We start from the raw sequence: 10,860 nt of genomic DNA, 5'->3' as shown, positions 1-10,860 counted from the left end.
GGGGGGGGGGGAGCAGGCACCAGATCTGGGTGGATCAGGGAGAACACTGGGACGGGTCAGACAAGTGTTATTTTTCAAGAAAACTCTCTAAAGACAGGACTGCCAATAGGGTGGCTGTCATACATCAGTATCAGCTGTGACTCCAGAGGCCAGACTGCTGTGAGTTTCCCACACAATCACTCACCTCAAGGACCACGCCCATTTCCATAGCTGTCCCACAGTGCCCTGGAGCTGAGCAAAAAGAATAGCCTCTGGTGGTCTCTGCTCTGCTCTTCCTTAGAAGGTCTGATATTTTAAAAAATATTCACTAGGGTGAGGGGTACCATGTGTTGAGTTATCAGACGGTAACTTGCAGGCTACTGGCAAACACCTTCATATATGAACTATCTGGCCAGCTCCATGATCCAGTATTATTAAAGGAGGCCACTGCAGACCTCAGAGGTCAGGGCTCCAGGCTGCAGAGAGGGTCAGCAGCCTGGGCCAGGCAAAGACTGGGGTACAGGCGCCTAAGGCTTGACTTGCTGACAGCAAGTTGCTATCTTTCTGCAAAGTACAGGAGGTCCCTGCTGCGGGACATAGACACATCAAAGCCATGGCCACCCCCTTCAGTGTGGCTACGTGAGACCCTGCAGAAGCTCTGCCTACCTCGCTGCAAAACCAAACACTATTTGTACTGAGTGCAAGGCGGGAGGTGCCCCAAATATACTTTAAAAACTGGTTTAGAATAAAATATGCAAGAGTCTTATTTTAAGCCCTAAAGAGCATGGGGGTTCTCCTACCACATTCCTCCTGCCTCCCATCCCTCCACAAGGACTCTGTTCTAGGGCCCAGGAAGGTGCTCAAGTTGAAAGCTTAAACTGGCCTTGTGTCTATAATCCCAGCACTTTGGAGGCAGAGGCTGATGGACTGTAAATGTGAAGCCAGCCTGGGCTATGAGTGCGACCCTAACTTAATACAACCACCCTCCAGAAGGCCCAACCCCAGATAAACTAAGCTCTCCTGTTCTCGCTCTGCCATGAAACAGACATCAAGCCTCCAGTCCGCTCTGAATTGTCTCCCCCAATAAGCAGACATTTTCCAGAGGTTATCTGACATCACTTTTAAAGCCAGGCTGGCAAATACTGGAAAGCCTCAGTAGGGTCGACCACACTCCAGCCACACCAGTCACGGTGTGAATCCAGAGCTTCAGTGAGCTCATTCCATGCTTCAGGCTCCTCTAGGAGGCCCTGCCAGGGCCTCCCCCCCATGCTTCCAGCAACCTGAGCTAAATTCTAGAATTAGTTCATTACAAGGGGGGAGCCATAGGGAGGTCCAAGGATATGTGACTGTCCCCCTGCAGCAGATTCCAACACTTCCCTATGGCCTAGAGAGCCTCACTCCAGTAGCAGAGCCATTACCCTAGCTCCCTCTGCTCCCAGGATCCCACACACCTCCTGACCTCTTGCCCACGACATCCCAGAGCCATTGTAAGCCCTGGTCTGAAAGAAGAATAAGCAAAGACACGGGGAGCTGTCCCTTGGCCCAATCCCAGCAGCAGGCAGAGTGGGCCAACAGTGGCTTCTACCATGCCCGAGACTCATATGACCTTAGTCACAGCTCTGTGCCATGGGCAGCTCCCACTGATCCTCCTTCACCTAGTGCAGTAAGCAGCAGACAAGATGGCTGACCCACAGCAAGTCGACCCAAGGCCTGACTTACAAATTCTCAGCTGCAGGACACCTGGGTAGTGAAGGGAGCCCTCCTTCTTGCAGCAGTCCAGATAAAGAGGAAGGTACAAGCTCTCTGTCATTTCTCTTGCAGGTACCACTTCAGCTACCAAGTCCCACAGGCAGAGCAAACCACTCTCAGGAAAGAAAGGGACTTTTCCCTTGGAACTGTGTTAAGCAGTGTCAAGGGTGAGAGCTGTAGGAAGTGCATATAACCTGCCCTTCACGGGTGCCCGGGCACTGGCTCCTACAGCAGCCAGTTCTGCTCAGCATGGGATGAAGCCATGCTGTGCACATGACTCCTAATTCCCAGGAACAACCCAGCCGAAGTTGGCAATAAGGATTAGATGAGAAGCAAGCCACGGTCTCCGCAGCCACACCATACTTACAGCCAGGTTTTCCAACTCCAACTGTCGTACTGTGTAATATGACTTGACATCTTCACAGATTAGTGTCAACTTCAAATTTGTGTCGTCAAAGACCATCTCCTTTTCTTCTTTCTGTGGCCAATACTGGGCACATTTTAGCTGGGGGAGGAGCAGCACTGGTTACTCTGAGCACTGCTACATGAGACAGGAAGCTTGCAAGGCTGTCTTCTAGCTTTCTGACAACCTCCCATCAGTACAGCTCTCACCCTAGGAAAACTAGAGCTGGCTGGAACCCTGACCCTGTAGCTTTGGGGCAGGGCTCACACTTCTCACCCAGCCACGTGTTACAGTGGGCTCTGGTCCTTGCTGTGAGGTAAAAACCACAGCACACAGAAGCAGTGCCCTTCACAGACGCCTTCAGTAGGATCTCAGTATGCCCAGAGCCCCCTGAGGAGACCCACAGGCAACAGTGGGAGGCCGGAGCCTTGTCAGGCCGAGGCCATGAAGACAACATGCAGGTGCAGCTCACTCGCCCATTCTGATTTGGTTCAGTTCAGAAAAGTACTCCTGATGTTCTATTTTGCTAATATCATATACCATTTGATGATCTGGATTCAAATGCTCATTAAAGCTTTTGACGAACCAAAAGATCTGGGTTGGATTTAGGGAAAAAGATCAGGCTGGAATTTAGTCACCTAGACCTTGTGATCTAAGTTCAGGTATTCAGCCATTCCTGCTGCAGACAGCGGTTCTGGGTCTCCAAGGCGGGACTGACAGGGCGCCCAGGCAGAGACCTCAGAGACCTTGATCCTCCCAAGGAAGTGAAGGAAGCTACTCTCTGGTACAGAACACACAGAATTCACATGCCTGATCTGTACCAGGGCTGGCCCAGTCTACTGGGGGGATGCTCCCACCCTCTGGGGTGGGCGGAGAGGGAGAACAGAGGAAGGCACTGAGAAGACATACGACCTGGGGATTCAGAGAAGGGGGAAGCTCATGCTAACCAAGCAAAGAAAGAGGTCAAGCTCTCTGGAGAGAACATTTGATGCCTGACAGGACAGTGTCTCAAGGAAAAGCAGAAGACAGGGCAAGGATGGCCAGAGCACAGTGGAGCTGTGGCAACTGGGGACCTGAGATGTCACCTCATGAGGGGCTAGGAGGGACTGAGGCTGAAGACAGGACTGCAAAGGCTGTTGCTCTCACTCTTCTGGGCTCCAGAGCGGCTCTCCACAAAACCAACACAAAAGACAGAGAAAGCATGGCCAGGTGTAGTGGCAGCGCATGCCTTTAATCCCAGCACTTGGGAGGCAGAGGCAGGCAGATTTCTGAGTTCGAGGCCAGCCTGGTCTACAGAGTGAGTTCCAGGACTGCCAGGGCTACACAGAGAAACACTGTCTCAAAAAACCATAAAAACAAAAAAACCAAAAAAAAACCCCAAAAAACAAAACAAAACCAAAACCAAAACCAAAAACACAAAAAACAAAAAACAAAAGACAGAGAAAGCAGCGAAGGAAGCAAGGGCCTTCCACTGCCCACGCAGCAGGAACCTTCTAATCCTGGCAGAAGCTAAGTGGGCTTGGTCAAGAGCTACCTCAAGGTCTTGGCCTGCTCAATCCAGGCCTCCCCTTCCCCCCTCCCTGCCCCAGTGGAGGACGAGCTGCCAGAGATGGGCTCCCCGACTAGGACCAGTCTGTCATCATGAGTACAGATCAGACATCAGAATGCAGAGGCAAGGTGCCACCGAACTGTGCATGGAGAGGCTTGAATGGGTCAGACCGCAGGCTACAGTACCAGGGTGGACATTCACCATGAGCAGGGGGAATGCCAAAGGGCTGTCAGTACAGAAGAGGGAATGGGCAGGGTAGACAGGCTCTGACCTTCACTCCCACAGCAGAAGCCCAGATCAAGCCTGACAGATCTCTAACCTAGGCAAAATCTACAATTTCAGAGGCATTCTGGCATACAGCCAAATGCCCATCAAACAACATTTAATTAGATGTCTATAGGACCATGCTTGGCTCTGTCATTTCCCGTAAAAATTTCTGCTTTAAACACAAAACAAACAAGAGAGCACATAATGCGTACTTCCAGTTAGCTGATGGCACCCACACACAGCCTTGAGCGGAAGTCTGACTCTTACTGGAATATGAGCAGGTCCTCGCCGGGATTGACACTAAGGCCCATTGGCCAGCTCCAGACAGGAAGGTGACAATGCCAGTGTGCTGGCATCCTGAGTTTAATAGTCATTTCAACCATGAAGCCTGATGCTTACACAAGTCCTTCCAAAACAAAGAACCAGGCAGTCTGACCCCGTGACAACCAGTGCTCCTTCTCTTAGACAGGTGGCTTGTTTTCATCTCCCCAAAGGATGGTTAGTACCAACAAGAGAGAAGGTTCCAGAATAAGGACTCTGGGTCACCAAAAGGCTGACTCCCAACTCTGACTCTCATGGGGTTTTAGGAGAGACACAGGCTGCATTCTGGAATGCAAACTATATTAATCTAGATCTCTCCCACGGTATAAACAACACTCCTACCATTGCACATAGAAAACACCATGTACCAAAGGCAGGTGGTAAGCACCTACATGCCTGAGAGGAAGAAGGGTGAGCGCACATGCCGCCCAGGGCCTCTGCAAGCCAGCTCTGCTGGGCTGAGGACCATTGAAACTAGGTGAGCAAAGCAGCGACTCCCATCCTGTACCCTGCCCACACCCAAGGACTCTGACGTGCATCCCACGGACAGCAGTGTTCCAAGGGCCCTGAGTGGAGAAGAACAGTTCCTTCCAAAGGGCCACTGCCATGCTGCCGTGGGCAACAGTAGCCAGCCCGCCAGCTGAGCTCCCAATGGCTAACACAGGAATCCTCAGGAGGGTGGTCATAGTGGATCTATTTAGGATCAGCCCAGGTGACAAAAGCCAAACCCGGTGGTAGTCACGCAACAACAGACCAGACACTATTCCTTCTAGTGTGACAACACTTGCCAATCCAAACTGTGCTGACTACAAAGGGCCATCAGGACCTGGCAACACTTACACATTTAAGTCTATACACATGCATGTACACCCTTACACACAGGCACAGTATGGGTGCTTTTGTCTGCACATATATCTGTATACCATGTGCATGCCTGGTGTCCACTGAGGTCGGAGAGGTTGTTGGATCCCTTGGAACATGAATTATGGTGGTTCTGAGCCTCCATGTGGGAATGGAACCTAGATTCTTTGCAAGAGCAGTCAATACTCTTAGCCTCTGAGTTATCTCTCTAATGCTCATATTTGATGATTTCTTGTTTGTTTATTTAATATACATGAGTGCCCTATCTTCAGACACACCAGAAGAGGGCATCAAATCTTATTACAGATGGTTGTGAGATACCACATGGTTGCTGGGATTTGAACTCGGGACCTCTGGAAGAGTAGTCAGTGTTCTTAACTGCTGAGCCATCTCTCCAACCCCTGATGATTTCTTAGTAATAGGTTGATTTAAAATTCTACTCTCTTGTTTTGTCAACTGACCATACCTGTAGCCTTGTATCTGTTACCACCATCTTCTACAGAAGTGGAAAGTGGAACTCAGGCAACAATATGCTATCAAGCAGCCTCAAGGAAACTACCAGGAGTGACGGGGACCATGTGCTCTGTGGGTGGGCACAGCTTGCTGGTCATACCTTGTCCTCACTCTGTCCTGGTTCTCAGCCTTGTGTGTGACTGGCCACTGTCTCTGGAATTGATGGATGCTCTTGAGAGCATGAGAAGCCAGGGCAGGCAGCTGACCAAGCTGAGCAACGGACAGCATAGCATCTACACCTGGCCAGCCGAGCAAGAAACATCCTGTTCTCCGCCCCTGGCTATGGCTGCGGTTGCTCCCAACGATCCTCAGCTGACCTTTTCCAGGGGCTTCAACCTCTGGAGCTGGGGAGTCTATAAATGCCAACCAAGTCCAGAGGGAAGAAAGAGGCTGTCGGCTCTGCCCCATGCTGATTGTGGGCAACACCGAGAGCCAGTCTTTAGTGTTCGCCACAGAGATAGGAGGAGAGGGACAGGAAGCCTGCATCTGAGACAGTGTCACCATGACTCAGACCTCTGGCCCAAAAGACAGGGTGAGAAACAGAAGGAGGCCCATCTAGGATATAGTTTGGGGAGTGAGAGACAAGTCCAGGTAATAGGTCTCAGGCCATATCGATGACTACCCTTAGAGGTGAGGCTGTGGGAAGACCCAAGTGACACAGGCCACCCTGGACAGAGGGGCTGAAAACAGCTGAGGGGCAAGGGTGGCTGAAGGGACAGAGCCTGAGGGGCTGGGTTTTAAGTTGCAAGAACTCACAGTGTCACAAGTACAGAAGTCATCTCACCCCCGTCTCCCACAGCTCTGCAGAACTACCTCTGCCATCAAGAGGCACAGTCTGACCAGCCAAAGGTGGGCTTGGTGAAGATACACTAAATGTTGCTTTTAGAAACAACTCTTTACCCAGGTCTACAAACACAGGCAGTACCAAGAGAGCACAGGCAGCAAGGTAGAGTGCCTGCCGCGTCAGGCTCCTGCGTCCATCAGGCTCCTGCGTCCGTCAGGCTCCTGCGTTAGGCTCCGCAGGGCCTGGGGCCTGCTGCACCTCTCCCTAGTTTTGTCTGTAATACATGTGTATTTATGTAATGTTTAACTTTTTTTTCCACATCAGACGGGTAATGTGTCTATGTCGTAACAAGGTTTATGGATGGCACATATCACGCAATGGTGTGAACACCCAATCATCACCCTTTATGAACCAGAAAGGATCAATGCTTAACTTTTTAAAAACATTGTGTCATGTAAAAGAGTTAGGCAGCAGAAACTGGAGCTTTAAGAATGTGTGTATGTAGACGGCAGCAGCAAGGGCCTGTGGCTTCAACTTACCGAGCCTTTCTCCATGATGCGGTTGAGCATGACCACGCCCCTGCTCTTCTGCTCCCACACCATCTCCCAGAAGTGACCACATGTGTTTGGTAAAGGGCCCTGCAAACACACAAGATAGATACACACTGTACAAACCCACAAGATAAACATTGTACAATACTGGACACGCAAGCACACCACACAGTCAGTCAGTGACAATGTTCACAGGTATAGGGACCTGCAAGCACACCACACAGTCAGTCAGTGACAATGTTCGCAGGTGTAGGTAGAGCAGCCACCAGGCTGCATGCCCCATGGTCAGTCACCTAGTCCCACATCCCATCATGTGTTGAAGGATCACTTCCGCAGCTCCGTGCAGGCCGTCTCTGGATCTGACCCGATGGCTGAGGGGCTCTACTGGGCTTCTTGTCTATGAGCAAGTGAGTCCAGGACACAACTTCCATGTGGGTGAGAGGTAGCACAGGGCAGGGCTACCACTGTGCTCTGGCAGTTCTAGACCCTGCTTTTAAAATCTGTCACCTTCTAAATTCAGGCAAGTCACTCCACCTCTCTAAGCCTTCTTTTCCACATAGCCCACTTGGTTAATACAGCACCCATTCTCAAGCTGCATAACAGTGGTGCTGTCTGTAAAGGACTCAGCATAGCTCCAAGAATGGAGCAAGCACCCAGTACAGAGTAAGCCTCTGTTCTTACCAGTACTGGTGACTTTAAGTATGGACCAAGAAATGTGTGAGAGATGTGGCCCATCAATGGTCTCAGAGGTAGCCAAGGGGCTCATAAGACCTGGGCATCACCGGTGCCTGCGGAGCAGCGAACCCACCTAGTGATAGTGGGTGTTGATGGATGACTGTCAGTGCTGGGCATCTGCTTTAGCTGTGAGCCACATGACATACTATAGGAGAGCATCCACAGCAGTGCTGGTCACATTCTGGGTCGGAACTTCTTCTAGAAGTCTCCATTCTCCCCAACTTCCATCCAGGCCATTGCCCTTAGGTCTCGGCACACTCCCTTCTCCATGCCAGCACTTGGCATCTTCTCATTCTTCCCCGAGCACTCCTGTCTGCAAGTGTGAGGCAAGGGCTCTGACAGAAGCACCACATAGGTGACTGTCCCTCGGGTAACAGAGCTAGCTTGTGCAGCTGGATGCCAGGGTACCTGATGGCCACCTGGGTCCTTCATCTTCTGCACTATACAAGGATCCAAGCTCTCTGCCTTCTGCAAGTCACTAGTCACATCTGTGCTCCCAAGCACCAGCCAGCTCACAGCGGCTTCCAGGCCTCGGCTGTGCCTTGTGATGGGGTGAAGGGCAGCCCTAAGCCTCTGCTCTTCCCAGCCTTCAACCTGTACAAGATGAGGCTACAATGTGGTTTCTATAACGAACAATGCTGAACGAAATGGAAGAGTTCTTGATTTGTGGCTTGGAATAGTTTGGGTCTCCCTGTCAGAAACACTCCTTTGGGATCAGATTGTTTTGATTTTTATCTGGAGCACAGATGTAGAAGCCACTGATGAATGCTCGTGGTACGGCCTTACACAGCAGAGTATCACAGGTCTCACAAAATGGCCAGGGCCCAGGGTCAGGTCATGGGTAGAGTAATGCTTGAGTTTCTCTATTTCTCTAAACAGAGTCTAACTTTAACTGTGGAATTCAGTAGGTATCCCAAACTACTGGCTTCAATCATGTGGCAATTCTCCTGCCTCAGATCTCAAGTGTGGGGATCATCATACCTGGGTCTAATGAATGCTTCTTTTTTTGTTGTTAGCACTGTTTTTGTTTGAAATCCTGGGGACTGGACCTAGAACCCTGCATGACAGGCAAGTGCTCGTCACCAAGCTCCAAGCCCAGCTCCTCAGTGAAAATGCTAGATGCTCATCTGACTCATTTGGCATCACATACCCTACAATGGGACAACAGCCATACCAAGCCAAGGATGCTTCTCTACACAGATTCTCTTATATTTTTGGTTGTGAGCCTAGCCTTTAACGGCTGAGTCATCTCTCCAGCCCATCTACACAGATTCTCAAGGTACCTCAGCTTCTCAGCAGGAGGCCCCGCCTTCCTGAGGAATCTCTGCAGCTGCCCAAGCAAACATAGAGGTACTGGGAAGACCCTGGCTGAGACCTAGGGAGGTTGGCCCTGTACCCACAGGATCACAAACAGCTGCTGATACTGCACGCACTGACTGGAGGCTTCTGGCTGCTTCATGCAAACTGGCTTAGGACAAAAGGGAGAAAGGCTGCCTGTGATGGATGAGTGCCGGATCCAAGCCTCTGGCCTCATTAGGGCTTGGTTTCCAAAGGTAGGCAGAACCATCATGCTCAAACTCTCTATAGCCCAAGCCATGTGATATAGGATACCAAAGGGAGACCAGGAAAACAACACAGGCCCATGGAAACCCCCTTGCAGACCATAGGCTAAGACCAGAACATTACTGAAAATAAGCTTTTATCCTCTTCCCAGACACCCACAGCCTTCTGGTCACGCACTGTGGAGTGTGTTACAGGACGTATCACACTTTCTCAGAAGGAAGCCCAGAGCTGTGGGGGTTTTAAGTGACGTCACATCCTCTAATGAGGCCCAGAGGAACCCCGAGTAGCCCTTGGGACAGAGGTGCCTAGCCAACTGAGGGCTAGCTTGCCTTCTTAGTCGCTGCCAGCAGCATTCAATGCTGAGGCTCGTGCCTCCGTGGACCCATCAAAAGCCCGTGGCAGCCCAGTGTGTCCCTCGCAGTGCTGTGCTCAGAGTCTGAGGCATGGTGCTTCCTTCCTTGCTGCTGTTTTGATTGATGAGAAGCCTGAACTTCTAACGGACATGACGATCTTATACGATGTGAATATTACAGCTCTCAAGCTCTTCAGGTGACATGAAAAACTAGTTTAGACAGGCTGTTACCTGGGTGAGAATATAGCTCCTCTGCGCTTCTTCCATTTTTATCAAGCTGGCATTGATATAGTCATTATCTTCATGGTGCAACTTGATCCGACTGTGGTCAACTGAAAGAAATGCAGAGCTGGGTTAACCATGAGGCCCAAGACCGACATTCTAAGGAAAGCAGAGAGAGGGTGACCCATGGACATGCACAGTGCTGGGGCCTCACTGTTAGGGTGACACTAGTCACCTGTGGAGTGACTGACTCTCAGGTCAGCCCTGAACACAGAAACACCACATTCTATAGCAAGAGCATCAACCCCAGACCATACCTCCTGGGGAGGGCGGGTCCTTGGTCCTCTCGGTGACAACTATTACCCTCCCTGGTCCACAGATCACAGGAGAACAACAAAGGATCCACTTCCTGAAGGCCTAACACAGGTTCCCATCCTATGACATAGGGAGGGGCTCAGGTGTGGCTAACAGTGAGGCTCCTTGCCCAGATCTCTGCATGGCAGAGCATCTGCCTAATGCACAGCAGCATACATGTGCAACGAAGCGACTCAAAATCTCTTAGATGTTATGATCAGTAACATTTAAGGGATTTAAACTGGGTGCAGTGGCACGGGCCTTTAGTCCTGGCACTTGGGAGGCAGAGCCAGGTGGATCTCTCTAAACAAGGCCAGCCTGGACTACATGGCAGGTTCCAGGACAGCCAGAGGTGCATGGTGAGACCCTGTGTCAAAGGGGCCGGTGTGGGGGGGTGCAGTTTAATGAAGTAAAAACCCTCTCACACAGTAGAAGTACATAGATGTAACTCAAAGGACAGAGTCAGCAGGAAGGCTCTGCCATAGCTCCTGACAGAGCAGTGGGTTTTGTTTCTGTTTCACTTACTACTTTGTGACAAGAGCGGTGGCTCCCAAGGGCCATCACTCTTTCCCCACCCCCAGCTGTCATGGGGGAGCACGGTTGTTCTCTCTGCTATAGCACTGGGGAGCACAGCTGTTCTCTCTGCTATAGCACTGG

General features: G+C 50.9%; 1 protein-coding gene and 1 non-coding gene across 2 annotated transcripts in view; both read right to left on the bottom strand.

Annotated features, from left to right (window-relative positions):
* Ptpn1 (protein tyrosine phosphatase non-receptor type 1) overlaps positions 1 to 10,860 on the bottom strand; it is a 49,941-nt gene that overhangs the window by 5,493 nt on the left and 33,588 nt on the right. The window contains exons 3-5 of the mRNA XM_031372835.1: positions 9,859 to 9,959; positions 6,966 to 7,064; positions 2,096 to 2,233 (exon numbers count right to left, since the gene is read on the bottom strand). Of these exons, the coding sequence (XP_031228695.1) occupies positions 2,096 to 2,233; positions 6,966 to 7,064; positions 9,859 to 9,959 (338 nt within the window). The remainder of the gene's footprint in view (positions 1 to 2,095; positions 2,234 to 6,965; positions 7,065 to 9,858; positions 9,960 to 10,860) is intronic.
* Positions 6,745 to 6,848, bottom strand: LOC116092817. The gene has a single exon (XR_004119512.1). It is a non-coding gene; the product is annotated as a small nucleolar RNA U13 (small nucleolar RNA).

This window comes from Mastomys coucha, unplaced genomic scaffold, assembly GCF_008632895.1.
Source record: "Mastomys coucha isolate ucsf_1 unplaced genomic scaffold, UCSF_Mcou_1 pScaffold15, whole genome shotgun sequence".
NCBI lineage: Eukaryota > Metazoa > Chordata > Mammalia > Rodentia > Muridae > Mastomys > Mastomys coucha.
The sequence above is the reverse complement of the archived record's forward strand: the minus strand, read 5'-3'. Positions and strand labels throughout refer to the sequence as shown.